The sequence below is a fragment of the Onychomys torridus genome, chromosome 23 (assembly GCF_903995425.1).
Source record: "Onychomys torridus chromosome 23, mOncTor1.1, whole genome shotgun sequence".
Taxonomy (NCBI): Eukaryota; Metazoa; Chordata; class Mammalia; order Rodentia; family Cricetidae; genus Onychomys; species Onychomys torridus.
Window position 1 is genome coordinate 59615525 of NC_050465.1, and position 25542 is coordinate 59641066.

General features: G+C 54.9%; 2 protein-coding genes across 4 annotated transcripts; one reads left to right on the top strand and one right to left on the bottom strand.

Annotated features, from left to right (window-relative positions):
• Window positions 1-627: 627 nt before the first annotated feature.
• Obsl1 (obscurin like cytoskeletal adaptor 1) lies at window positions 628-20656 on the bottom strand. Its single transcript, XM_036173117.1, is given in 20 exon segments — window positions 628-905; window positions 1217-1321; window positions 1659-1820; window positions 1978-2134; window positions 2668-2780; window positions 3571-3837; window positions 4765-5037; window positions 5168-5437; window positions 6461-6748; window positions 6823-7098; window positions 7825-8097; window positions 10956-11228; window positions 11964-12236; window positions 14309-14581; window positions 16530-16826; window positions 16993-17295; window positions 17442-17693; window positions 17771-18040; window positions 19348-19426; window positions 19428-20656. Coding segments are annotated over 20 exon segments (5415 nt in total). The 5' UTR covers window positions 20361-20656.
• Window positions 19643-24353, top strand: Inha (inhibin subunit alpha). Of its 3 annotated transcripts, none has more exons than XM_036173120.1 (3): window positions 19645-20875; window positions 21459-21681; window positions 23378-24353. In XM_036173120.1, exons 2-3 carry the CDS (start codon window positions 21552-21554, stop codon window positions 24208-24210), a joined length of 963 nt encoding a protein of 320 aa, XP_036029013.1. In that variant the 5' UTR covers window positions 19645-20875; window positions 21459-21551; the 3' UTR covers window positions 24211-24353. The 3 variants fall into 3 exon arrangements, with proteins under 3 accessions (XP_036029012.1, XP_036029013.1, XP_036029015.1); XM_036173122.1 differs by having other exon boundaries at window positions 19704-19913; XM_036173119.1 differs by having other exon boundaries at window positions 19643-21681.
• The last annotated feature ends 1189 nt before the right edge of the window (window positions 24354-25542 follow it).

Genomic DNA, 25542 nt, shown 5'->3' on the forward strand with positions numbered 1-25542 from the left:
GGGGGAATATGGCAAAGCCAATTTCTTCCCCCTGGCAGAAAGAGCCTGGGTACCCACAAGGGGAAGAGCTGGGTCCCGCCCTTTCAGAGCCTCTGTCAAGGGTGTCTGTGGGGCCAAGAAGGTGGGAGCAGGTAGGGTAGAACACACAGCAGAATGTGTGAAAGATGTGTAAAGATCTGGGGTAGAGTGGGCACCTCCCATGTGAAAGAGGGGAGGCATAGAAGAAGCTGCCCGGACTGCTGTTGAACCCACCCAGGAGAGCCGAAGCCAGCTGGACAAAGGGCAGGAAATGGGGAAGGACAGGTACCAGCAGATACTGGTGGGTAGTGAGGAAAAGAGCAACTGGGGTGTTCTGGGGAGACAAGCACGCACCAGAAGCAGAGGGAAGAGGCCCTTAGCAAGAAAGGTTCTAGGAAGGTCAGGGAAAGTTCTGAGACTCAGGGTTCCCTTTCCTCTTCAGCCTTGGGTGTGAGCTCTCCTGCCCCTCCCCCCATGCACCAGAACCTACTGCCAAGAGTCTTTCCCCAAGTCCGGAAAACCTCTCATAGGTGTATCTTAGCACTGAAGCTTCCAGGTAGCACCCCCTGCCTGGTCAGCATCCTGTTCTGTGATTCTGCCCAGTGGGCTTTACTCACCCTCAACCAGCAGCTGTGTGTCAGCACTGTCCTGGCCCGCCTGGCAGCTGTAGGTGCCCTGGTCCTCAGGTCGGACGTCATGGATGACCAGGCTGTGGGTGGGGCCGTGGCTGCGCATCTCATACTTGTTTCCCGGACACAATTCGACCCCCTCCCGCATCCAACACACATGGCCTCCAGGGCGGGACACAGTCACCTCCAACACCGCCCTGCGGCCAGCCAGGACCGTCTTCTCCCGAGGTGGGCGGCGGCACATCTGGAGGGGCAACGCTGCGGTTGGGGGACAGGGGCTTAATAAGGACATGCACGGCCCCTAGAGGAGAGGTGCATCTTCCTTGCCTACGACCTCCACTCCTGGTACAAGCCCTCCGTGACACCAGTCGCTTTCCCCGCATGCCCGGCTCAAAGTCTCTTCCTCTCCGTCTCCTCCCGAGGAAATGAGCTGCCCTCTGTGACCTGCCCCAAGAGTCCCTCGAAGAGGAGAGATGAAGGATGCAGCGTCTCTAAGACCAGCGGCTAGTCAGGCAGTCCCAGGACGGGAGATGATGCCCATCTCTGTCGCCTTCGCCTCAGAAGCTTACCCTCCACCTCCAGCCGAGCCAAGGACTGGGCGGGTCCCGCCTGGAAGCAGACTTCACCGGTGTCCTCGGTTCGCAGCTCGCTCAGCACCAGAATGTGTTTCTTCCCTGGGCGGGGGGGAGGGGAAAGTAGCGAGGCCTCAGCCCTTCCCGAGAGGATTGGAGAACGAGGATGGCACCCGATAAGGTCCCGGGGGTTGTGTGTGTGAGGGGGGAGGGGGAGTCCCGAGGTGTCGGTGCGCGGATTTGGAGAGAGGAAGCGAGCAGGAGCTAGGCAGGACTCGGAGCTGGCGCCGGAGGAAAGTCCGAGAGACCCGGGCAGCGGGGCCGCGGGGCGGGGCCTGCTCGAGCTAGAGGCGGGGCTAATCCTAATGGGGCGGAGTCTGCCTGAACCCTGGGCAAGGTAACGGGGGCGGGGTCACAGAGAGTAGAAAAGCGACCAGACCTTCCTGACGGATGCGGACGCGGCCTCCGGGTCTCAGGACGCGGCCTCCGAGCTCCCAGCGCCCGGTGGTCTCGGTCTCCGACACGGTGCACTCGAACGTGGCGCCGTCCCCTTCGCGAGCGCTAACAGACCGGAGCTCACGGAGCACGGACACTTGGCGCTCTGGGGCGGAGCCGGGGGCGTGAGTCGGGGCGGGGCGGAGCCAGGACACACACCCGCCACGCCCCCCTCCCTAGAAGTGTGTAAACTGTCGGGGAACACCCTTCCGCAGTCCCGGCGCCCAGAGTAGTACCCAGCCCGGGCATCCCTGGGTACCCACCGCGCACTGTCAGGCGCGCAGGCCCGGCGCGGACAGTCCCCACAACGCAGCTGTAGGTCCCGGCGTCCAAGGAATTGCAGCGCCGCAGCAGCAGAAGGCGGCGCGTGCCGAGAGCCTGGAGCCGGAGCCGCGGGCTGAGAGACAGTGCCTGCCCATCCTAAGGGCCGGATTTGTAGCCGGTCAGACCCAGCCCAGCAAGACTCTGGAGGCCGAGGCCCTGGGAGGTGGCGGTGGCCTCTTTGCATGACAAGCTGTCTAGAGGCTCACCAGTGGGGTTCACTGTGTCCCCCTGCTAGGATTGGGCTGTCCCACGTCTTCCTTTTCTGTTTACTTCTCTGAGAAGGTGCCATCTATCCCTTGGGGACTTTAGAGCTGGGAACTGACACCAATGGCACAGAAAGCCCAGAGCTCTGCATGGACCCACCGAGTGTGGATTCTAAAATTGATTTCCAACATAGGCTCTACCCCTTTTGTCTGCCCCTCGAGCAACTAATTCCATTCATCCCACAGAGCATATTCCTTAGATAACCAATCTGGTGATAACAAGTTGTACCTTCCCAGGGTGTGGTAAGGATTAAAAATGTGCCACCCATCTTAGCCTAGCGCCAGTCTTACAGGACCAGCGGAGTGTTAGTTGCTTGCCCGAATTATGGTTATGTCGACAGGTCTTCACTAGGGCTATGCTCTGACCTTCTCCCATATAACATCAGCCAAAGTCTGGGAAAGTTCACACTCGAACGTGGCTGCATCCCCTTCGGTCACTTCTAGGTCCTGTGGCCCCCGCACAATAGTCACTGGGACCTCTGAGAGTGGGTAAGGGGGAACAATGCCAAGGAACAAGGTAAGTGAGGAACGAGGGCCCAGTTTGCACAGCACACAGGCCCAGTAGGTCAGCGGTGATGCATGCGGGTGGCCAGTGGAGGCCGCTAGCGAGGGGAGGACATTCCAGGACAGGAAGTTCAAAGGAGATGCTGGAGAAGCGGAGACACAGCAGGGCCAGAGGGCCAGTGGGTGGGCATGACCGAGCTGGGAGTCACATGGTGAGGCGATCAGCTGGGGACATGCTGGGGTTGGAGGGGAATGGTAGAAGCTGAAGAAGAGATCACTCACAGATGCATGGACAGCAGTGGCCAGAGAGAGGGAGTGGATAGCTGAAGACACTGGGCTTGGGGTGGGGGCATAAAAGCTCCACAGAGCACCGAGGTCCATTAGTCACACAGAGGTGTGATTCATGCAGAAATCAGGAGGGCTGGAAAGATGGGGGCCCTCAGGCAGAGTTAGTACCAGAGCACCCTTTGGTGGCTTGTCGGGGAAGAACTACAAGGAATACACTTAGGCAGCATAAGGGTCCACTGAGTCAGAATAATAGTCAGTGAGCCATGTCCAGGTCGTTGACTAAGGGACCATAAGGACATGGGACTTTCAAGATAGCCCCAGTGTGCAGGGTTGAACACAGAGGTGGTCACTGTGGGGGCCACATGGATTCAAAGGGTCCAGGGATTCCCCACTTTGGCAGGGTGGTCAGTAGGAGCCACATGCTTAGGTCAGTGGTCACACATAGGAAATTAGCAGGCAGGGGCCCAGAGGCCACACCTCTCACTGAGAGCCGAGCAGCGCATCGAAGGGTATCCGAAGTGAAGGAGACACAGCCTGAGTCAGCCAGACCCAGGTCGCTGAGCACCAAGCGGTGAGTACGGCCTTCTGAATAAATGTGGCACTTGGGCCCCGGGTGCAGCCGGACTCCACCCTGGGCCCACTCTCCAGTCACACCCTCCTGGGACAGCTCCAGCTGGAAGGTGGCACTGTCCCCCTCATTGACAGTCACATCCTCCAGAGGCCGAAGTTCCCTCAGCTGCCGGGCTGGTGTGGGGAGATGAGGAGAGAGGGGGGATGCCAGCTCTATCTCTGAGCAGGGTTCAGGGGCTCGCTCACCCCATAGCACTCTCCACACCACCCCCAGCACCCAACCAGAGGTCCCAACTACAGAAGTTCAGACTGGGTAGGTGGGAGGAAGAGACAGTCACAACAGGCTAGATTTGGTCAGGGGAGAGGTGTACAGGTTAGGAAAAGGAAAACACATAGAAGGAGCGTTAGAGTTTGGGGGGTGAGTGAGAAGTGGGGGGTGTTGTGACAGCGGAAGGAAATCTGAAGCCAGACCCACTGGGATTGGAGCCTCGCTTTAACATACAATCTGTTATGTGCCGTGTGACCTTTGGCGACTGCTCTGACTTTTTCTGGCCCTAGTTTTCCCTGTTTGTACTAGACAGAGAGCAGTGAAGCTCTGGATTATACTGTGATGAACACCTATCACCACCCATGGCAGCCAATCACCAAGCGCTGATGTTTCCGCTAACTTCTTCCAAGTCTCTAGAGTAGAGATCAACCCCATTTTTAGCGAGACTTGTTGAAAGAGAGACTGCATGAGGTCACACAGCTAACTAGTAGAGGGCTCCAGCGTGGGGTGGTGGGTGAGAAGGGCTATGTGCCAGCCATTCTTTCAAAGAATAAATAAGACAGAGTCTTTCTGGAGTATAACATTTATGTTGCTAGCAAAGCCATCTTGGAAGTTGGGAGTGGAAAGCAAAGTCCACTTGGACTTCTGAGGTAACCAGAAAACATTAGAAAAAGAGAGGTTTCGCTTTGAGCAGGGAGTCTTCAGGCTCTAACCCCTGAATGGATTGGCCAGGACAGATTTTCCTTAGCAGAAAGGGGCACTTTGGTGGAGGGTCTTGGGGGACTCTGGGCCAGCCAGGTAGATGCTGAATTAGGAGAAGACAGGGCACTCACGCCTCACACTGAGCCTGGCCAGGGTACGATCATGGTGGCTCTCGCAGCCGTAGGTACCCTGGTCGGTAAGTAGGACTCCATGGATGGAGAGGCGGTGGACATGGCCATCCTGGGCAGTGGTCACACGAGAGTCAAGGGGAAGAGGCTCCCCACCTCGTAACCAGCGAATGGCTCCAGCTGCACCCACTCGGCCTGTCTCTACCTCAAGGCACACATCCTGACCTTCCTCAGCCCGCACATCCTGCAGCCGCCTCAAGAATAGCAGCTCTGTCTCTGGAAGGGAAGAAGAGAGGAGGTCATGGAGGCCTGATGTTGAGGGCTGGCCCTGGCTATCTCGCTTCTAGGCCAGGACTGTGAGGGGGGTGAGAGGGAAGGGAGTATTTTATGCTCGGTAGCACTGAACCTCGAACATGGAGCCTGGCACTTGTGTCTGTGGCTCCCACTCGGGCAGTCACGGTCCCCGTGTCTTTGAGCTGGCAGCCTCGGATGATCAGAGTGCGGCTTGACCCATTCTGGACCATTTGCAGCTGAGGCCCTGGAGTAACAACAGCTCCATTGCGTAGCCAGGTGACCTGGGCATCCGGTGGTGAAACTTCACACTGGAATGTGGCATCATCGCCCTCGTGGACCGTCAGGGGCGTCAGTTCGGAGACTAGTTTCACTGGTGGGGATTCTGGAAGGAGGGGTGAGGCAGTGAACTGGGTACCTCTTTCTCCCTCTCTCCTCATCTCTTCCTTAGAACTCAGGCCCTCATTCTCCCCTCAATTACTACAGCTTGAGTAAGAGTCTACTGTGTTGGTCATGGGGTTCTCCCAAAGACCAGGATGCCAATTCCTGGCCACACTTAGTAAGCTCCCTGCAGTCCCAGCCTGGCACCTCTTCCCAAGTCTCTAGTACCAATACATCATTGACTATGGGCCCCATTACAGCATTTAGTAGTCATAGCAACCTACATGCTATCTCATTTCAGAGTTGGGGCTCAGAAAAGTAAAACAACTTAGCTAATGTCACACAACTCCCAGAGAGCAGAGTCTGGGTTGGACCTTGGGCAAGTTGGCTCTAGAGGCTTCTGTTCTTATCTGTTGGGCCATACAGCATGCCAGGGTCCTGGAAAAAGGCGTTTGCTCTCCCAGGGTGACGTCATGCATGCATGGTGGGAACCACAGACAGGTTGGGTGAGAGGTGGATGAGAAGAGCCCAGAAGGACAGGAGATGGTCTTTGTGGGTGCCAGAAACCAATGGGTGTGAGGGGTGCACTGTTACCTTCCACACTGACGATGAAGATGCAACTGTCCTGGGGTACATCACACAGGTATTCCCCAGCGTCCCCTCTCCGTGCCCCCCGCACCCGCAGCACCTGCCTGGCCCCGGCTTGTTCCAGCTGTACCCGCCCCTGGTTCGCCAGGCGTTCCCCGTCCTTGTACCAGCGCACAGGGCCCCCTGGCCTGGAGAAGTGCACCACCAGCTCTAGGTCCCCGCCTGGGGTGCTTCGAACCCTCGTCTGGGCTGCCTCGGGGGCCACTACCCGCACCGGGGGCTCTGTGGGGTCAGAGCTAGGGGTCACTGGGAGGGCAATGAGGAGGGCAGGGAGACAAGCTGGGGAAACAGGGCAAGGGGATAGATGTGCTATCTTAGGAAAGTGGGGGAGCCCTGGGCATGGGGTGCTTCTAAGGCTTTCTGCCCAGGCTGTACTCACCAGCCACCTGGACATTGAAGTCGAGGCTTGGGGCCCCTGGGGCTGCCCCAGACTGGCAGGTGTAGACGCCTGCATGACTTAGGTCTGCAGCCCGGATGTAGAGGATTCGGCGGGGACCCTCAGCTCGCAGCTCTAGTTCTTCACCCTGCTGCACAGGGCTCCCATTATGGCTCCAGAACACTTGTGCGCTCGCTCGGGACAGTTCACAGCTCAGCACCACTGGCTCCCCAGGAGCCACACAGAGCGGGCTTGGGGCTGCCTCTGGGGCCAGGAACTGCACTGGGAGCTCTGCATAAGGAAAGGAGGTTGTGAGCCCGAGCCAGCCCCTGCCTCCCCACCCCAGGCTAGCCCGGCACACCCACCAGCCAGGCTGACGTTGAAGGTGACAGCCTCATCTCGGGTCTCACACACATACTCCCCGGCATCCTCGGGCTGGGCGTGGGGCAGGGTGAGAGTCCGGGCAGGGCCCTCGGCACCCAGCTGCAGGGCGTCTGACACCTCTACTTCTAGCCCATCCTTGTACCAGCGCACCTGGGACCCAGCCGGGGCCACTTCGCAGCGCAGCTCCACATGTCCTGGAGCCCCAAACTGCAAATCCAGGGATCGGGCTGCTGGGTGCACAATCCTCTCCGGTGGAGCTGGTGGGTGGGCAGAGAAAGGGGCACATGATTTTGACTCAAGGTCTCTCCTTGCCTCTCCAATCCACTTTATAGCTAAGGACCTGAGGGCTCCTATGAGGAAAAGGACCGCCCAAGGTCATAGAGGCGGGTCGGACTCATACCCAGACCTATCAAGTCACTCCTCGAGACAGCGTTTCTTTCTCTGTAGCTTTTGGAGCCTGTCCTGGACTAGCTCTGTAGACCAGGCTGGCCTCGAACTCACAGAGATCCACCTGCCTCTGCCTCCCGAGTGCTGGAATTACAGGTGTGCGCCACCACTGCCCAGCCACACTTATCTTTTGTTACTTGATAAACCACTTATTATCATTTATTATCATTTATTATTATTATTATTATTATTATTATTATTATTATTATTATTATTTACCTGTCTACCTCTTCCCAATGTGAGTCCCACGAGCACAGAAGCCTGTACACTTTGATACCCAGCATCTAGGATGACGGCAGGCATGTACTAGCTGTTTTTGGTCAGCGTTTGTTGAATGAATGAATGAATGGTCCTAACGGCTGGGCTCCCTCTCACCAGCCCTGTGGTCACTGCCCCTGCCTGATTTCTCTAAAGCTCTAGAGGTATGGGGGGGACGGGGCCCCTAAGATGAGGGAAGAAAGGAGAGTTGATGGCGGTTCCACAGCACCCTGTCTCTCTACCTCCCTGGAAGAAGGCTACCCACAGAAACTACCCACCTGTGACGGTGACAGTGAAGAAGGCCGAGTCATCTCCAGCATCACAGACAAATTCGCCCCCGTCCTCTGGCTGGGCAGCAGGCAACACCAGCCGGCGACGAGGCCCATCACTCTCCAGCACCAGGGCCTCACTTTCCTCTACCTCCAGCCCATCCTTATACCAGCGCACAGGCGCATCCTCTCGAGACAGCTCACACGTCAGCACCACACATTCCAAACTAACAGCAACCAAGGTCACCTCGTCCTGGGGGTATATGATCCGCACAGGAGGCTCTGTGAAGAAGGGTAAACAAAGCTGTCACCAACTGGCATGACTTGGGCCCTGTTGCCCATGTGGTAATAACAGTGCTGAGTACTGAGTAGCATAATAATAAGGAAAAAGTCCCTGGTCTGTCCTCTGAAATCCCTAGGGCCAGGTCTTTACAGAAATCAGGGTATTTTGGGGTCTATAAAGGATGCATTTCTCATTTATAAGAGGTCCTGCACCCACCCCTTATAACTATCCCCACTAACATTTTTTGTGGGCAATGTGTTTACCCCCAGCAAGACATATTAAAAGATAACAGTCACACATCACAAAGACATATATAAAAACCCTACCAGATAAACCAGATAATTAAAGAGTAATTAAGTATACAGCAATTAAACTCAATATTAGTAAATTTAGTAAAATAATGTTTTTGTTTGTTTTTTTCGAGACAGGGTTTCTCTGCGTAGCTTTGGAGCATGTCCTGGAACTCTCTCTGTAGATCAGGCTGGCTTCGAACTCATAGAGATCCACCTGCTTTTGCCTCCGGAGGGCTGGGATTAAAGGCGTGAGTGACACTCCGCCCAGCCTTAGTGAAATAAATTTGACCGCCAAACCTTTCTTTTCTTTCTTTCAAGAAAGGGTCTTACTACATAGCCCTGGCCAGTCTGAACCTCACTGTGTAGACCGAGATGGCCTGGAACACACAGAGAGCTCCACCTGCCTCTGCCTCCTGAGTACTGGGATTACAGATGTTCACTACCATACCAGACGACCACTGAGCTTTGGGGGCTTTCAAAATTGTGCCTAAGGGATGGTCAGGCTCTGTAGAACAGACACTTGCTAATGCTCTAGTAATGGCTCAAAGCGCTTGGCAGGGTTCGTCCTACAATGATGTCTGGAGTGGAAGTACTAAGGTGTCTCCATTTTCCAAACGAAAGAACTAAGGCAGAACGATAAGCAATGAGCTGTCCTTAAGGTCACAGTTGACTACAGCTCCTGGGGGCAGGGGAAGCACTTTCGGTTCCAGGCAGGCTCTCCCGCTGCTAGCAGTGGGAGGTAATCCAAGCCCAGGCTTGGGGCAACCAGGGAATGCTTTTTGGACCCGTACCCCAGAGTCGCTAAGACCCATTTAAGTTTCCCAAGGATGCTACACGCTCCTTTGGGGATCTTATCCCCAAGCACAGGCCAGAGAAAAGGAGCCAAGTCACTGTTATTAGACGCTCAGCAAGCCCAAGTTTACCCTGGTACCAGGCCCTCTTGTTCCCCTGGGAATCAAATTTCCAGATTAGAATGCACCCGGCCCCCTTGTGGCCGGGTTGGAGAACTGCTAGCTTCCCTGCAAGCCTTGAGCTCCTGTGGGCACACCTCCACACATGGGATTCTTTTCTCAGAGTGTCTGATCCAGTTGTGACATGGCCAGCAGATTACAGAAGGCAGCTTCTGGGGCTGTGGCACAGGTTGGGGCAGTGAGCTGGCGAAAAGCTGTGTGGGACCTGATCCACTCTGGCCTGGGGGTGAGGTGGGATGTGTGTGAACTCTCCTGTGAGGCACCTGGTGCTTTGTGGCTGTGGCTGTTATGTCTGGCCAGGGCCGGGAACAGGACAGTGAACGGTGGCTGGCTGTGAAACAATGTGTGCGTGGCCTTGTTGCCATTGTGGACTCCACTAACTGGGATATAGGGAGTGGAAGTCCGTACGTAACTTGGTCTGGGCAGGACTCCTTGGGAAGGTCAGGAAAGAAAGTAACAGGGCCATGAACAATGGGGTGGTTTGTCACAGTGCTGCCTTTGGGGTTCTTCTATGATGCCCAGAACTGCCTAAAACCCCCGCTACCATCCTGAAATCTCTGGCAAAAACAAACTATCACTTCTAGCCATCCTGTACCGGCCCCTGGCTAGAATATTCTCTGCCCACTCCTCAACTCATCTTAGCTGCAGTAGAGTAAGTATCTTCATCACCCTGACCAGGACAGCAGCCACGAGCCCTAGGATTCCAACGCTGTCCTTGACAACCTACACTAACATGTCTTGACTTTCTTACTAGGCTGTGCCCTTTGGGAAGGAAATGCATGTCTGTCCATATGTTGCGGAATATATGGAGCCCAGCCTATATTACAGTCACCCTGGGTGACTTTCTCCCAGGTCTTCTCCACCTGTCTGCTCTGTGGAGTCCTTGACCCTAGGCATGCTTATCACTTATCACAGGTGTCTTGGAGCGTTTATTGGTGTGTTTATTGGTTTAACATAGGGGTCGCAAACTGCGGAGGCCAAGTAGGGATAGAGTCAATAGCTCAAGAGGTCTGGGGAGAGGCAGAAGGAATGGCAGGATGGATGGAACAGAGCGGTGGGGGCCCCAGATTATGGGGCAGCTGCTACTCAGTGCCAGCCGTTCGTCGCCATGGGGGGAAACGGGACCAGAGCCGGCGGGTCTTCGGCTTTTTCAAGAGGACGCATAATTCCGGGTTGTTATTTTGACTGTCCTGACTTTGGTATGATTCTGCAGGCCAAACAAAACACATCTGTGGGCTGCACAGAGAGCAAGAGCCTCCCCATTTGCGACCCCTGGTTAACAACCGTCTTCCTAGCTAGTCTGGCAGCGCCCTGACCAGTAGCCCAGGTACCTGGCCCAGTGACTGGCCCAGATGGTGTGCAGTCCGGGAGCTGGTGGAGCACAGCTACGATCTGGCCTTGACACGGGAGAAGGGCCTGTTTATTCCAACTGGGGTTCCAGGTTCTTTCCAGCAGGGACCCTGGTGCATGCACCCTCAACCCACACTTCCCTCCCCGACACCAGTAAGCTTGCAAGTGAGGAAATAGCCACTCAACACCCTTCACTCCCGGGGTTGTCCTCCGGTGATTCTAGGGGCTGGTGTGGGCGCACACCTGTGACGGTGACAGTGAAGGACGCGGATTCATCATCGATTTCACACAAGTACTCGCCGGAGTCCTCAAGCTGGACGGAGGGCAGCACCAGGCGACGGACGGTGTCTTCCTTCTCCAGGAGCAGTGCTGGGCTCTCCACCACCTCCTCCCCATCTTTGGTCCAGCGCACCTCAGCCCAGGGCCGGAAGAGCTCACAGGTCAGCACCACTCGCTCTAGGCGTACAGCTGCTACATAGACTTTGCCGCTGGGGTACACAATCCAGGAGGAGACATCTAAAGGACAGAGACATCTGCTGCTAGGCAAGAGGGGGTGGGACTGGGGTGCCCCGCTGCCCTTCCTGATCCGTGCCTGTCTCCTACGCTTCGAAAGTCTGCCATGTGTTGAAGAAGTCACTCTGTGGGTAGTCACTCACAGCTAGAGCCACACAATCCTGAACATAATAACCGTCACAGTCAGAAAGGCAGGACCATGATCTCCAAAGCACACCAAGCTTTGTGTGAGAGCTTCATAACGGGACATTAGCTGTGAGAACAGTTCATTCTCTGGGATGAGACAAGGACAGTATAAAGAATGAGCCGGGCAGTGGTGGTGCACGCCTTTAATCCCAGCAGTCGGGAGGCAGAGCAAGGTGAATCTCTGTGAGTTTGAGGCCAGCCTGGTCTACAGAGCGAGATCCAGGACAGGCGCAAAGCTACACAGAGAAACCCTGTCTTGGGAAAAAAAAAATGAAATGTTTGAGAAGGCTGGGTCTCGGGTGGAACTGGGGTCCACTAGGGGCCTCAGATATTTTTGACCCCTTCCACACCGGGTACCACCTGCTCTGTAACAGAACTGTTGTCCCCAAGGAACCCTCTCAGCAGGGGGCTCCTGGAAGATGGAGATGGAAGGGCTCCCTAGGGAAGAGTTTCCAGGACTAGTGCTCAGGACTGGGCGGTGCAGGGAGGCTAGCGGAGGCTAGCAGAGGGACCCATGGGAATGTGCGCACTAGCTACTCTAGCTGGTCCCACCTGTGATGGTGACGGTGAAGTAGGCTCGTTCGTCTCCAGCCACACACTGAAACTCGCCCCCGTCGGAGGGCTGGGCGGCAGGCAGCACCAGGCGGTGATGGGGCCCTTCATTCTCCAGTACCATGAAGTCACTCTCCCCGACCTCCTGCCCATCCTTGTACCAGTGGACAGGGGCGTCCTCCCGGTCCACCTCACAGGACAGCATGACACACTCGGAGGTGATGGCGTGTACGAACACGTGCTCTCGGGGGTCCACAATGTGCACTGGGGGATCTGGATGGGGAACAGAGACGGGTCATAAACAGCCCCTGACACAGGAGCCATGTCTCTACACAGGAGGACACTGGTGGTAAGGAGGAGGGGTTACTGAAGCCCTGGTATGCCGGGCTTTGGGGAGCATCTGACAGGAGATCCTGCTGGCAGGCAGCTTAGGCATGATGGGAGATGAAACAGCACTGAGTGAACCACAGAGCCCCACAGGTAGCTGAGTGGAGATGGTCGGAGGCACAGAGAGGTCACACACTGGCATCCAATAGTGACAGAGGCCGAAGGAAGGTCACAATCACTCTTTCCTTCACAAGGACAGGACAGGACAGGTCTGCAGGATGACTTAGCCAGAGTCAAGCAACTACTCTACTAGTCAGGGCTGTGTTTTGTATACAGGTAGTATCTCCAAGGCCCGGTGTGAAGGGCTTGCAGGCCGGTCTGGTGCTATCACAGTATTATGGTGAGGCTGGATGGGAAAACCTTAGGTTGCTGGGGCCAGTCTTCAAAGGGGCTGTTGGGATCTCAGCCCCTTCTATTTCCTGACCATGAAGATGAGCAATTTGCTCTGCCACATACAACCCAGCCTTTGACAGCCAGTGCTCCCATCACAGTCTCAAAACAATGGGTCCACTTGATCTTGGGTTGGAATCCCCCAAACAAACCTTTTATCATTATCAGTGAACTTCTCAGGTATTTGACTACAGTGACAGAAAGCAGATTGGTATGGGCAAAGGGTTCCCCTGTCACAGGGACATATGCAGGATATATGCAGGTTGGGGTCACAAGCTCTCCTGGTAATGGAGTTGAAACAGGATTTCTATGCAAAGGGCTCAGTGGCGCTTAGGCTGCCATCCTTGAGAGTCAGCTTCTTCCTTCCCTCCTTCCCTCCCTCCTCCTCCTCCTTTTTTTTTTTTTTTTTTTTCCAAGATAGGGTTTCTCTGTGTAGCCCTGGCTGTCCTGGAACTCACTCTGTAGACCAGGCTGACCTCGAACTCATAGAGATCTGCCTGGCTCTGCCTCCCGAGTGCTGGGGTCAAAGGCATGCACCACCACCGCAGGCTCCTCCCTCCCTTCTTTTGAGTCAGTGTCTCACATAGCTGAGGCTGGCCTCAAATTGGCATGTGTCACCTTGCTGAGTTACTGCAGCTTTCTAAAACGAAGATCCCCTAGGCTCAGTCCTGGATGTCCCCATTCCGGATATCCCAGGAGAACTGGGAACATGCGTTTGCAACGAGCGTCTAAAGTGCTGTCTTGTGTGAGCCACTGGCCCAATATACATAATACTCTTGCATACGTCAACCACCAAGAGTAGTAGGGAAAAGCCAGGCCTGGGTGTGATCCCAAGCCACCGTCTTCACTGGCTATGTGATGGCAGTGAAGTCACAATAATTCTGTAACAGCCCTGGCTGTCCTGGAACTCGCTCTGTAGACCGGGCTGGTCTCGAAATCACAGAGATCCGCCCACTTCTGCCTCCCAAGTGCTGGGATTAAAGGTACATGCCACCACCGCCCAGTTGAGATCACACCTTATTGAGTTGTGGAAATTAAACAAAATAGCATAGGTTCAAATTACCTAGCTTAGCTCTAGCCCCAGAGTAGGTTCTCAATCGGTTGCATTTAGCTCCCTTACCCAATCCAGCAGAGGTTGTGCATGTACTGGTGGGCAAATGTGCTTGATGATGTGGATACATGTAATTAAAGACATAAATGCAGGACCAGGGATTTATCTCAGCAACATTCACCTAGTACCCACGAGGCCCTAGGCCACAGCCAAATACCACAAAATGAAACAAATAAAAAGCTCTCCTTATACTAGGCGATGGTGGCACACGCCTTAATCCCAGCACTCAGCCAGGCGGATCTCGGTGAGTTCGAGGCCAGCCTGGTCTACAGAGCGAGATCCAGGACAGGCACCAAAACTACACAGAGAAACCCCGTCTCAACAAAACAAAACAAAACAAAACAAAACAAAGCTCTCCTTATAAGGGGACTTCCACCAAGCCAACAGACCACAGGGGCAGGGGTCACCAAGCTCCCAGAAGCAGCCTCAGCCAGAAAAGGCCAGCATGGTTCCTGACCTTTAACAGTGATGTTGAAGAAGGCTGAGACCCCTTCGGTTCTGCATTCAAATTCACCGCTGTCTCGGACTTCAGCCTCAGGCAGGATCAGCCGGTGCTTGCGCCCGTCCATCTTTACCATGAGTGACTCACTCTCCTCCACTTTCTGCCCATCCTTGTACCAGGTTGCTGGAAAGTCCACCCTTGAGAGCTCACAGGTCAGCACCACACGTTCAGAGGTTGTGAAGGTCAGTGACACCTTGTCCTGGGGACTCAGGATGTGCACTGGGCTTTCTGCGTGGAGAGAAGAAACCTGGTTACTGGTAATGTCTTTGGTCTCTTTTGCTCAGATATTCATCCTTTTCTCCAGTGTGTGCTTGCGTAGGGGTGAATACGTGGGGAAGACAGCTGCTGTGAGTGACTAAGGCCCAGCTGTCAGTCAGGGTTTTAAAAACAGGTCAGAGGTCAGAGAGTACAGTGTCAGGCATCTGTCTAGCACAGCCGCAAGGTACTAGGTTCAGTTTCCTGTGCTTGAAAAAAAAAAAAGGATTGTGTTTTGCTATGGTTTGGATGTGACCTGAGTTGTTGCTGAAAGTTCATGGTGAAGGAAATGTGGCCCTCAGGGAGGTGGTGTTTGGAACCTTTAAGAGGGGAAGCCTAGGGCCGGGCGGGCATGGTGGTGCAGGGCTACACAGTGAGACACTGTCTGAAAACTAAAACCAAGCAGGGTTGGGGATTTAGCTCCGCGGTAGAGCGCTTGCCTAGCATTCGCAAAGCCCTGGGTTCGGTCCTCAGCTCTGGCAAAAACAAACAAACAACTAAAACCAAAAACCTAACCAACCAAACAAGAAAAAAAGCACAAAACAAACAACAAAAGGAGAGGAGGAACAGGAAGTAGTGGTGATGGCAAGGCTTGGTGGGAGCAATGCTCAAAGGACCCCAGCCAGTTCTTGATGACAGTGATACGACCCTACACACTTGCTTCCTTCTGATCATGACAGCTTTTCTACCTCTTTGTCATTCTGACTTAGTGAAAGGTTGGGGGCGGGGTCAATGGAGACTGAACTGATGGGGCTGACCAACTTTGGACTTCCATTTTCCAGAACTGTGAGCTTAACAAGAGTACCCAGCATCAGCTGTCCTGTTATAGCAACAGAAAACAGGCCAAAGTCAGGCTTTTAGGTCACTGCTTAAAGAGTAGTGGTTTTATTATTCCTAAGAATTCTCTCTCTTCCTCTCTCTCTCTCTTTACTTTTTGTTTTTCCAGACAGGGTTTCTCTGTGTAGTTTTGGTGCCTGGCTTGGATCTCTCTCTGTAGACTAGGCTGGCCTTGAACTCACAGAGATCCGCCTGCCTCTGCCTCCCGAGTGCTGGGATTAAAGGTGTGCGCCACCGCCGCCCAGCCCTAAGAATTCTTAAAGAGCCCATCTTTCCTGGTGCCTTGGGTGTTAGTGGTCCTAGGTTACAGTTTAGAAATGCTGCTCTTGATAATTTCTGCCTTTGTTCTCTACTGCTGATGCTGGAGGTGACCGCTGGAAGGCCTCAGGTTCTCTAGCAATAGCAAGACAGCCAAGTGCTAGGACAGCCCTTGAATTTTTAGCACCCCCTTCCCCAGTCCTGAGTGATGCTACATTCCCTTCCCGACTTGTTCCAAAGGAAGCATGGTGTGTGGGTGTGGGGTGGGGTGGGAATGGATGGATGGATGGACGGATGGATCCTGGAGCCTTTGGGCAGGCCATTTAACTTCCCTGTGTCTGTCTTCCCACAAGCCAAGTGGGAGTGACAGAAGAACTTGTATTAAAGGGCCATCGACAGGAGTGTGCTAGTTGCCTAAGTCATGTGCCTGGCTCAAGGTGAACTGCTGGGAGCCAGTGTTGGCAATCAGACAAGAGGATGAGAAGCAGGCAGGGACCAGGGCCAGGATCCCTGTCTCTCAAAAGAGAGGACACATGCCATTATTTTTTGGTGGACCCAAGGCCTTGCACATGCTAGGCGGCGTTGCACCACTGAGCCCAGCCCCAGCCCAATGTGACAATTACTGCAAATTAAATCAATCCAAATAGAAACGACATTGATAAGCCCAAGAGAAGCTCTATGTGCTGTGAGTTGAAACTGGCCTCCTGAGACTCTGAACCCTCAATCGGAGCTCATCATGAGCGCCCCTAGTCTTCTAGGCCAGCTCTGAGAAACAGGCACAACGTAGGCTTTCAACCTTTCAGCCGAGGTGTCTCCCAGGACCAACCTTGGATAGTGAGAGCAGCCGAGTCTTGCACTCCAGGGCAGATGAAGCCTACCAGGGCCCCACTGTCCTGGTGCTTGACAGCCTGCAGGATGAGTTTGTGCTGCAGGCCCTTCTGCTCTACACGGTACCGCAGGGCTCCAGGCTCCACCTGGCCTTCTGGCTCGTCACTCTTGAGCTGTTCTCCATTAAGGAACCAAGTGCCCTGGATGATGGTGGACAGATCAAGGGAGAAGACAGCATCTTCCCCATCATACACCTGCACGTCCTCCAGGCCTGACACCAGGCGAGCTGTGGGCACTGGGACAGAGACAGGGTAGGGCTGTTAGAACCAGCAAGGGCGAGGGAGGGCAGAAGCTGGTGGGTGGAAGAACACCATTAAGGACTAAGAGTCAGAGAAGGGAAGAAAGGTAACGGGATGGTATGACTTGGGGTACAGATTTTGATGGGCAAAGGCTTAACTCACCGAGGTGAGCAGAACCATTGAACACGACATGGGAACTGCGGCCATGTTCACTGACTGTGCAGATGCGGAAGCGGTAGTCACCCTCAGAAGGTACACAGTCCCCTGGCACCTCTACAGCTCCGGCTTTCTCAATGCTGAAGCACTGGACCCAATCTTCAGAGCCAACCTCCTGCCGCTCTAGGCGGTAGATGAAGGAGGTCTCTGGGGCTGGCTCGGGGGGCTTCCAGGTCAGCAGGACCGTGTTCTTTTGGCCTTTGAACATCTCAACCAAAACAGGGGGCCCAGGAGGACTGTGCTTGACACCTGAGACAAAGACGAGACTTCCACCTGAGCCTTGCACAACCCCCAACAACACTTCTGCTTTAAATCCACTTTGCCAACCCAGGACCCAGCAACTGGCTAGCCTCCTTCCCTGACCCTTCTGTTTATATAGGGCTTCATGCTCTCACATTTGACTCTGAGCAGAGTGGTAGTACGGGAGTTGCCCAGGCTGAAGGTGATCTCGCCAGCATCTTCTCGGGTCACCCCTGGAAGGACCAGGGCATGCATGTGACCACAACTGCTCTGGCAGGTGGCTGGTAGCTCCTCTCCGTCATGGCTCCAGCACCCCTGGACCCCAGCTTCTCTGGTCTCCACCAGCAACACTGCATTCTCTCCCTCCAGGACATCAAGCTTCCGGGGTAAGCGCTTCAGGATGGGTCCTGAGATGTGGATGGGAATCCATCAGCCCAGGATCCAGACACCACCAGCCTCAGCCTCCTCCCACCGGCCAGCTGACCTTTGACCGTCACATTGGCCACAGTGCGCACTCGACCCCGCATCTCGCACAGATAGACACCATCATCATCCGCCTTCAGCCTGTGGATGATGAGGCGTCTCACGGTGCCCTCCTCAATCTGCTCATATTTGCGACAGGGTAAGAGTCGTTGGTCCTCTCGGAACCAGGCCGTGGGGATTCGAGAGTTGGGTACTTTACACTCCAGCACCGCAATCCCATGCTCTCTGCCCTCCACATCCTGGAGGGGCCTTGTGAATCGGAGGCGGGGTTCTGCAGAAAAGAGGAGAGCAAGAGAAGGCTCAGAAGAACCAGCTGAGGAGGTCTGGTACCATACATCATCCGCTGTTCCCACAAGGCTGGGGATGGCAGCCAAATTCCCAGCAGAGTCAGACGGCCTAATTTCCAGCCTGACCGTGATGCTCGCCAGCCACTATCACTTTGAACACATCAGTCTGCTTGTGTGTTAAATGGGGGGAGGGAGGGTAAGAGCTGAGCCCGGACAGTGATTTTTCCAACTGTTCCCTAACCCTGCAACTTTTCCCTAACTCTGCAAGGGTCTGCATTGAATTTTGCTTTAATAGGATCCCAAGCATTTTGAAACCGTATTTCGGAAAGAGGGAACTGCCAGAGAGCTAACTTGAGCTGGGGAAACAGGTTTTTGTGCCACTTGGAGAAATTCCCTTACTTTCTTGAGGACGGCCCAGTGTCACACTGGCCTGGCAAGTTTGGGCACTTTGAGTTGTGCCCATGAGGATACTGCAGGTACCACACACTTGGTTAAGTGCCAGGCAGGACTCAAGGGAACTTCCCGACATGTTTCCCTTGGAAGGAGAAAGTATAAGTTGAATCGCTCAGGGCGTGAACAAGCCCTAGAAAGGAGAACGTTAGCTTCCGGTCTGACTTCCGGGTGTCTTGTTTCCTCTGGATTTTCTGTTCATGAGTACTGAAAACATGTTAGGAAATTTGTTTTTGCTTATGTTTTGGTTCCCCCCACTCCCTTTTACTTTCATCTTCTTTCAGATTTAAACAGCAGATTAATGAAAGAATAGAGACTGCCGTGTACTTTTCCTCTAGCAAATTTATCTCCCCTGTGAATGAGCAGTTGCTCCAGGGAAGTTTGCATGGGCCTTCCCAACAGATTCCGGGCCTGAAGCTGTGAACACAGCCTCCACTCCAAATGTGTGTTTTCAATACAGCATCCCCCTTGTTCTCACTGATTAGCATGTTATAAATTTAGACTTGGTTATTTACACTCATAAAATGCTCCTTTTATCTTACAGACAGGGCTGCCTGCCGATGGGAATCCAGTTGGGAAAGGAGGCCTAAAAGAGCAAAGGATGAGAGTGTAGGACTTGAAAGCTTTACTGTCACCTATTCCTAAATTTAGTGGTTTTAGTGATTTTCAACATCTGCCTGGGTAGTTGGCTAAGAATTCCACAAGTGTCTTGGAGACGTCTAAATCCGCATCCCTGAGGGTGGGAGGCAGGCAGGAAATGGGAATTCAGTATTTCCCCAGGGCACGGAGGTGGACAGGAGCAAGGAGGATCTCTGAGCACACTAGAGGCACAGTGCTCTACCTTTCACATGCAGCTGGACCGCGCTGAGCGTCTGGCCCGCCGAGTTGCGCGCCGCGCACACGTAGAGCCCACGGTCTTTTGGCCTGGCAGTAGAGCACCTTAAGTACAAAGCCACCATCACGGTCGCGGTACATTAGGCGGCGGCGGTCGGGGAGCAGAGGGCGGCCCTCCCAGTGCCATTCGATCTCGGGCTCCGGCTTGCCCATCACGTAGCAGCGGAACTTGGCATGCTTGCCCTCGTTCACCCAGAAGGTCTTGGGTGCACACTTGAGAGGCTCCATCACGGATACGGGGGCCTCATCCGGGTCCTGGGGCGGGCTCTCGTGGGGCTGGTGCACCTGGAGTAGTGCGCCGGCCTGCGCGTGGCCGTGCGCGTTGCGGGCGTGGCACACGTACACCCCGGAATCGGGCAGCCGCGCTGCCTGGATGCGCAGCGTCAGGCTCGCACCCTGGTCATCGGCGCCGCGGCCCGGCTCCAGCGCGAAGTGGCTGCTGTCCCACACTTCGTCCAAGGCCATCCCATCCTTCTCCCAGTACAGCTTGGGCTCCGGGAGGCCTCCCACCTGGCACGTCAGCACCACCTCCGCCCCGCGCAACACCCACTGGGACTGGGGCCCCGTTAGGAACACCGGGGCGCTCTCCCCGGTGCCCGGAGGTTGCAGCGGGCAATCAGAGGACTGGGGCTCTGGCTCTGGAGCGGGAGGCTCCAGGACGGTCACCGCGGCCGCCGCGTAGGCCTCTCCAGCCGCGTTGCGGGCGCGGCACACGTAGACCCCGGCGTCGGTGGGCAGCGCGCCGCTCAGCAGCAGGCTGTGCTCGGCGCCGTCCTCCGGGAAGCTCAGGCGCTCGGAGGCCACCAGCTGCTGCCCGCCTTTCTCCCACAAGACAGTGGGCGGCGGCTCCCCCAGGACCACGCATTTGAGCTCGGCCTCGGCGCCACTTACCACCCGCACGGGCCGCGGGAAGCGCAGGAAACACGGGGGGCTCCCCTGATCCCCTGATCCGGCCTTCATCGCGGCCGCTGCAGATGGCCTGCCTGGGCGCGCGGGAAGGCCGGGAGCCGAGACTGGAGCGTGGCGGAGCAGGCGCGGGGACCCGTGGAACTCCGGTGCCCTCCGGTGTCCGCTCGCCTCCTTCCCCTCGACCCGATCTGCAGCCCTGCAGCGCGGCGATTCCCGGGCCCAGAGCCCAGAGCTCAGAGCTCAGGGGGCAGTCCTTCCTGTTTGCTAGTGCAGCGAGGGGCCCTGCAGCCTAGTCTGCCCGCGGCCTGGCTTCCTGCTCCCGGGAGCCTCTCTTCCCAGCCCCCTCCCACAGCCTGGGCCTCTTCCCCCTCCTCCCTCCCACCTCCAGCCGCCAGGTCCCAACTGCCGGCCAGGCTTGGGCCTGAGTGGCAGAGGCGCCTGCAGCTGCCAATCCCAAAAATATTCTCTGATGACACAGCTGGAGGACAAGGGCCCAGACTGGCTCCTCCAGGCTAAGTATAGAGCAGGCGGGACCACCTGCCCTCGGCCCAGAGCCCCAGCCCCAGGTCTTCCCTCCCACGTTGGCCTTAACAGCTGCTGTGGTTGAAAGTAGCCCCAGAAAGTCTGAGGGGGTTGGTGCATTCTGTCTTCCTGACAAATGACACTTTTAGGAACTCATGACTGGCCAACCTTAGCACCCAGTCACCTGTGGTACCTGATGCCGACTCTTGGTGTGTGTGTATGTGTGTGTGTGTGTGTGTGTGTGTGTGTGTGTGTGTGTGTTTGAGGGATGGGTTGTATGCTTGCATGAATGGGTCAGGTCACCTGGGGTGAACACCCTCCACAGCCCCTTCCCCCACATTCTTGGCGGGAGTGGGAGATAAGGCTCAGGGCCACAGACATCTGCGTCAGAGATAGGAGGTCTCAATGCCATGGGCAGGGGCAACTGGGACTGTAGGCCGTGGGAAGGACTGGGGGAGACTGGGTTGAGGAGGTTAGAAGAAGGCAGGCAGTGGGATGGGAAGGGGACAGTGGGGAGGTCCTGGACAGAAGGGGCACAGGAGAGGGTGTGGGTTCCCTGTAGTCAGGGCCAAGTGAACTATGGTGATCCAGCCATCCCTCTTGCTCCTTCTGCTGTTGACCCTACAGGATGGGGACAGCTGCCAGGGGCCAGAACTGGTGCGGGAGCTTGTCCTGGCCAAGGTGAAGGCCCTGATCCTGGATGCCTTGGGCCCCCCAGCCATGGCTGGGGAAGGTGGGAGTCCCGAAATAAGGCGGCTGCCTCGAAGACACGCCCTTGGGGGCTTCATGCACAGGACCTCTGAACCAGAGGAGGAGGATGTCTCCCAGGTCATCCTTTTTCCAGCCACAGGTAATGAAGTTGGGGATTGAAAGGTCACCTTTGAAAAGTAGTAGCATGCCGGGCGGTGGTGGCACACGCCTTTAGTCCCAGCACTCGGGAGGCAGAGGCGGGCAGATCTTTGTGAGTTCGAGGCCAGCCTGGTCTGCAGTTCGAGATCCAGGAAAGGCGCAAAGCTGGACAGAGAAACCCTTTCTCAAAAAACAAAAACAAAACAAGACAAAAAAGAAAAGTAGCAGGTACCTGTCTCATGGGCTTGGGAGCCGGGCAGATCTGGATGTGAATGGCAGCCCCACTACTCAGCTGGCTTTTCAGCAGTGGGACAGTCCCTCAGCCTCCTTGGTCATCACAAATAGGTGGTAGCCTCTACTCGGGCTGGAGTCATCCTGTGGGCCTCACACAACTGGAATATTAGGGAAGCTAAGGCTCTGTGGAGACAGAGCTCAGGCTCCTGTCACACACACACACACACACACACACACACACACACACACACACACCCTGTTTCATTAGCTCTAGGCAGTTGGGACTTGAGAGGGTGCAGCCGAATGCTTAGCTGTGTTCCCAGGAGTCTCTTTGTCGTTCCTGTATGTTTCCCATATCCCAGTGACTGGAAGAGGAAAGCCCTGCTCCCTCTGGGCTCCCTTCTCACCTGGCCCACTCTTCATCCCCTCGCTTCCCTCCCTTTGGTCCCTGGGAAAAGTATGGATTTCAGACCAAGTGGAATCCCAGCCTGGCCACTTAATAGCTGTCAGCCACTTCGTGTCTCTGGCCTCAGTGTCTTGTCTGAAAATTGGGTCAACTGTGAGAATTTATGACAAGAGCGGCTGTGTACTAGTGTGGCCCCGACTGCTGGTCTTTGGACGACAGTTGGCCCATAATGTTTACTGTAGTCTGTGTGTATTTTGGGACGGGATGCCAGCTGCATTTCCCTGGGAAGGCTTGACCTCTATTCTCTTCTCCTGTGCATTCCATCCTTTGTCTTTTCACTTTCTCATGCTCTTCTTCTTGACTGATGATGCAGATGCATGTAAGTGTGTGGAGGCCAGAAGTTGGCACTGAACGTCTTCCTCGGTCACTTTGTGCCTAGGTGTTTGAGACAGTCTGTCACAGAGCCAGGAGCTCACCGGTGAGACTGACTGGCCAGCATTCTCCAAGTGTCTCTTCCTCCTTAGTGCTAAAAGAGATTACAGGGGTGCATCCAGCATTCTAGGTGGGTGCTGGGGATTGAGCTTCGGTCTTAATGCTCAAGCAACAAGCATTTTACCAAATGAGCTGTCTCCCTGCCCTGCAACCTGGTCTTAAAAACACAGTTATTTTAGGGAATTTATCGTATGAAGTTTCTGACATGCTGAGATATATCAAAAGCAACATAACGCAGGTCCATAAACACAATAGCCAAGATAATCACTCTGTGAATCTGATGAACACTAACATAAGCCTTACCAGTGTCCCTGAGTAGAGAGCCTGAAATGGATCTCTTATATTAATTGGTAAAACTGCTTAGAAGAGAGATGGCCAATGTCTCGTTTTGATGGTGGATTGAAAATCAGGGAGACTCCAGAGAGTGCCTGGGTCTAGGCACTCAGCAGTGTTTGAGCCATAATCAGCACTGAGGGATATCCTCCACGTTCTTCTCATGGAAGTGGAGGTGGTTCTGGTGCTACAGATCAAGGTTGCCCTCTCTTTCCCCTTCTGTCCCCTGCAGGTGCCACCTGCGAGGACCAGCCAGCTGCTGGAGGGCTTGCCCAGGAGGCTGAAGAAGGTCTCTTCACTTACGTATTCCGGCCATCCCAACACACACGCAGCCACCAGGTGACTTCAGCCCAGCTGTGGTTCCACACGGGGCTAGACAGGAAGAACACAGTGGCCTCCAATAGTTCTAGGCCCCTTCTAGACCTGCTGGTGCTATCATCTGGAGGGCCCACGGCTGTGCCTGTGACCTTGGGACAGGGCCCTGCTCGCTGGGCTGTACTGCACCTGGAGGCCTCCGCTCTCCCTCTGCTGACCCACCCCATCCTGGTATTGCTGCTTAGATGCCCACTCTGTTCCTGCTCAGCCCGGCCCGAGACCACGCCTTTCCTGGTGGCCCACACTAGGGCTAGACCACCCAGTGCGGGGGAGAGGGCCCGCCGTTCGACCCCCTCGATGCCCTGGCCTTGGTCTCCTGCCGCTTTGCGCCTGCTGCAGAGGCCTCCAGAGGAACCAGCTGCGCATGCCCACTGCCATCGCGCTGCGCTCAACATCTCCTTCCAGGAGCTGGGCTGGGACCGCTGGATTGTGCACCCCCCTAGTTTCATCTTCCATTACTGCCATGGTAGCTGTGGGGTGCCCGCATCTGACCTGCCCCTGCCGCCGGTCCCTGGCGTTCCCCCTACCCCTGCTCAGCCCCTGTTTTTGGTGCCGGGGGCCAAGCCCTGCTGTGCCGCTCTACCAGGGAGCATGAGGTCCCTTCGTGTCCGAACCACCTCAGATGGAGGTTACTCTTTCAAGTATGAGATGGTACCCAACCTGATTACACAACACTGTGCTTGTATCTGAAAGCGTCTTGTTTCCTCATCCCACAGCCAATGACCACCGTCATCAGTCAGGAGGAAAGTTACACTTTTTTGTCTGAGGGCACCATTCCCTATTCCCTCCTGATCCTGAGGATAACAATAAATAAAGACGAGTGTGTGACTTAGCATGCATTCTCAGCTTTCTTTGATACGGCGTTGGCGAAGTCTGGGGTCAGAGAGAATGGCATTATGGGATTTCAGATTACTCAGCTACGTTTGGCTTTGAGATCTATCATCTAAGAGGTAAAATTAGGTGTGAATTTGTTGGGAAGCTGCCAAATGTCCCAAGGCTCTTTGGACACCCACTCTAGGGACAAACTGTCCCCTTTCAAGATGAACTTCACATGTCACACAGTCTGCCGGTCTTGCCACCGCTAAAAGAAACTGTTAGTCTAATAGTGGCTTCACCCAAGGCTGTCATAGCCCCCACTGCATGCAGCTGTTCTCTGCTCTAGCTCATTGGTGTATAACTCAAGGTCAAGGGATTCATAGCTAGGCAGAGATTGTGGCCTTTGCCACACCACTCAGACAATTGTCCAGAGAAGATCAGATCGTGATGCCTCTTGGGAGCTTAGGTGGGTAGAAAGGAGCAAATATATGAGCCAACAGCGTCAAAGAGGAACTCTCAAGGAGAGAAGCAGTATTATATTGAAGTCTGATGTCCAGAATGAAGTTCCAAGAATTGCAATTGGCTGAGGGTCACGGGGATTGCTAAGAATCTGTTTTTGGGTCTTTCTTCCATTCCCTAACTACTCCCACCCTTTTTTGAGACAAGGTATCATCTTATAGCCCAGGCAGGCTGGTCTTGAACTTAAGGCAGTCGTATTGCCTCAGTTTCTCAAGTGCTAGGGATTACAGGTCACCATACCTGGCCTCCATCCTTGCCCCTTGAGATAAACTCTATGAGGCCTCACTGATGGGGACTTGGGCTCCCGAGGTCCCTGGCTCCCTTGATGCTTCCTTCTTCCTCTATATCTTTACACAACACTTAACAGATGACATCAGAAAGAAGATGGAATGATAGCCCATGGTTGAGAAAACGTGTGCTTTTTGGTGAACTGGCCCACACACTTAGTGTGCACACTGGGAAAAGCAGGGCATGGTACCAAACTGTCCTTTTCTTTTCTCATTTGTTTCTTATCAATCCATTCTGCCTCCAAAATGGGGCATTAGGAACTTCCTTCTCTGGATTTTTTTCACACTTCATTATCCCAGGGCTCTGGCTCCCAGCTGATTGGCCCTATCGCAGCAGTATGGTATGTGTGTAAGGGTGGGCTGGGATGTTCACTCTATCAGCATGGGACTTGAGAGCACT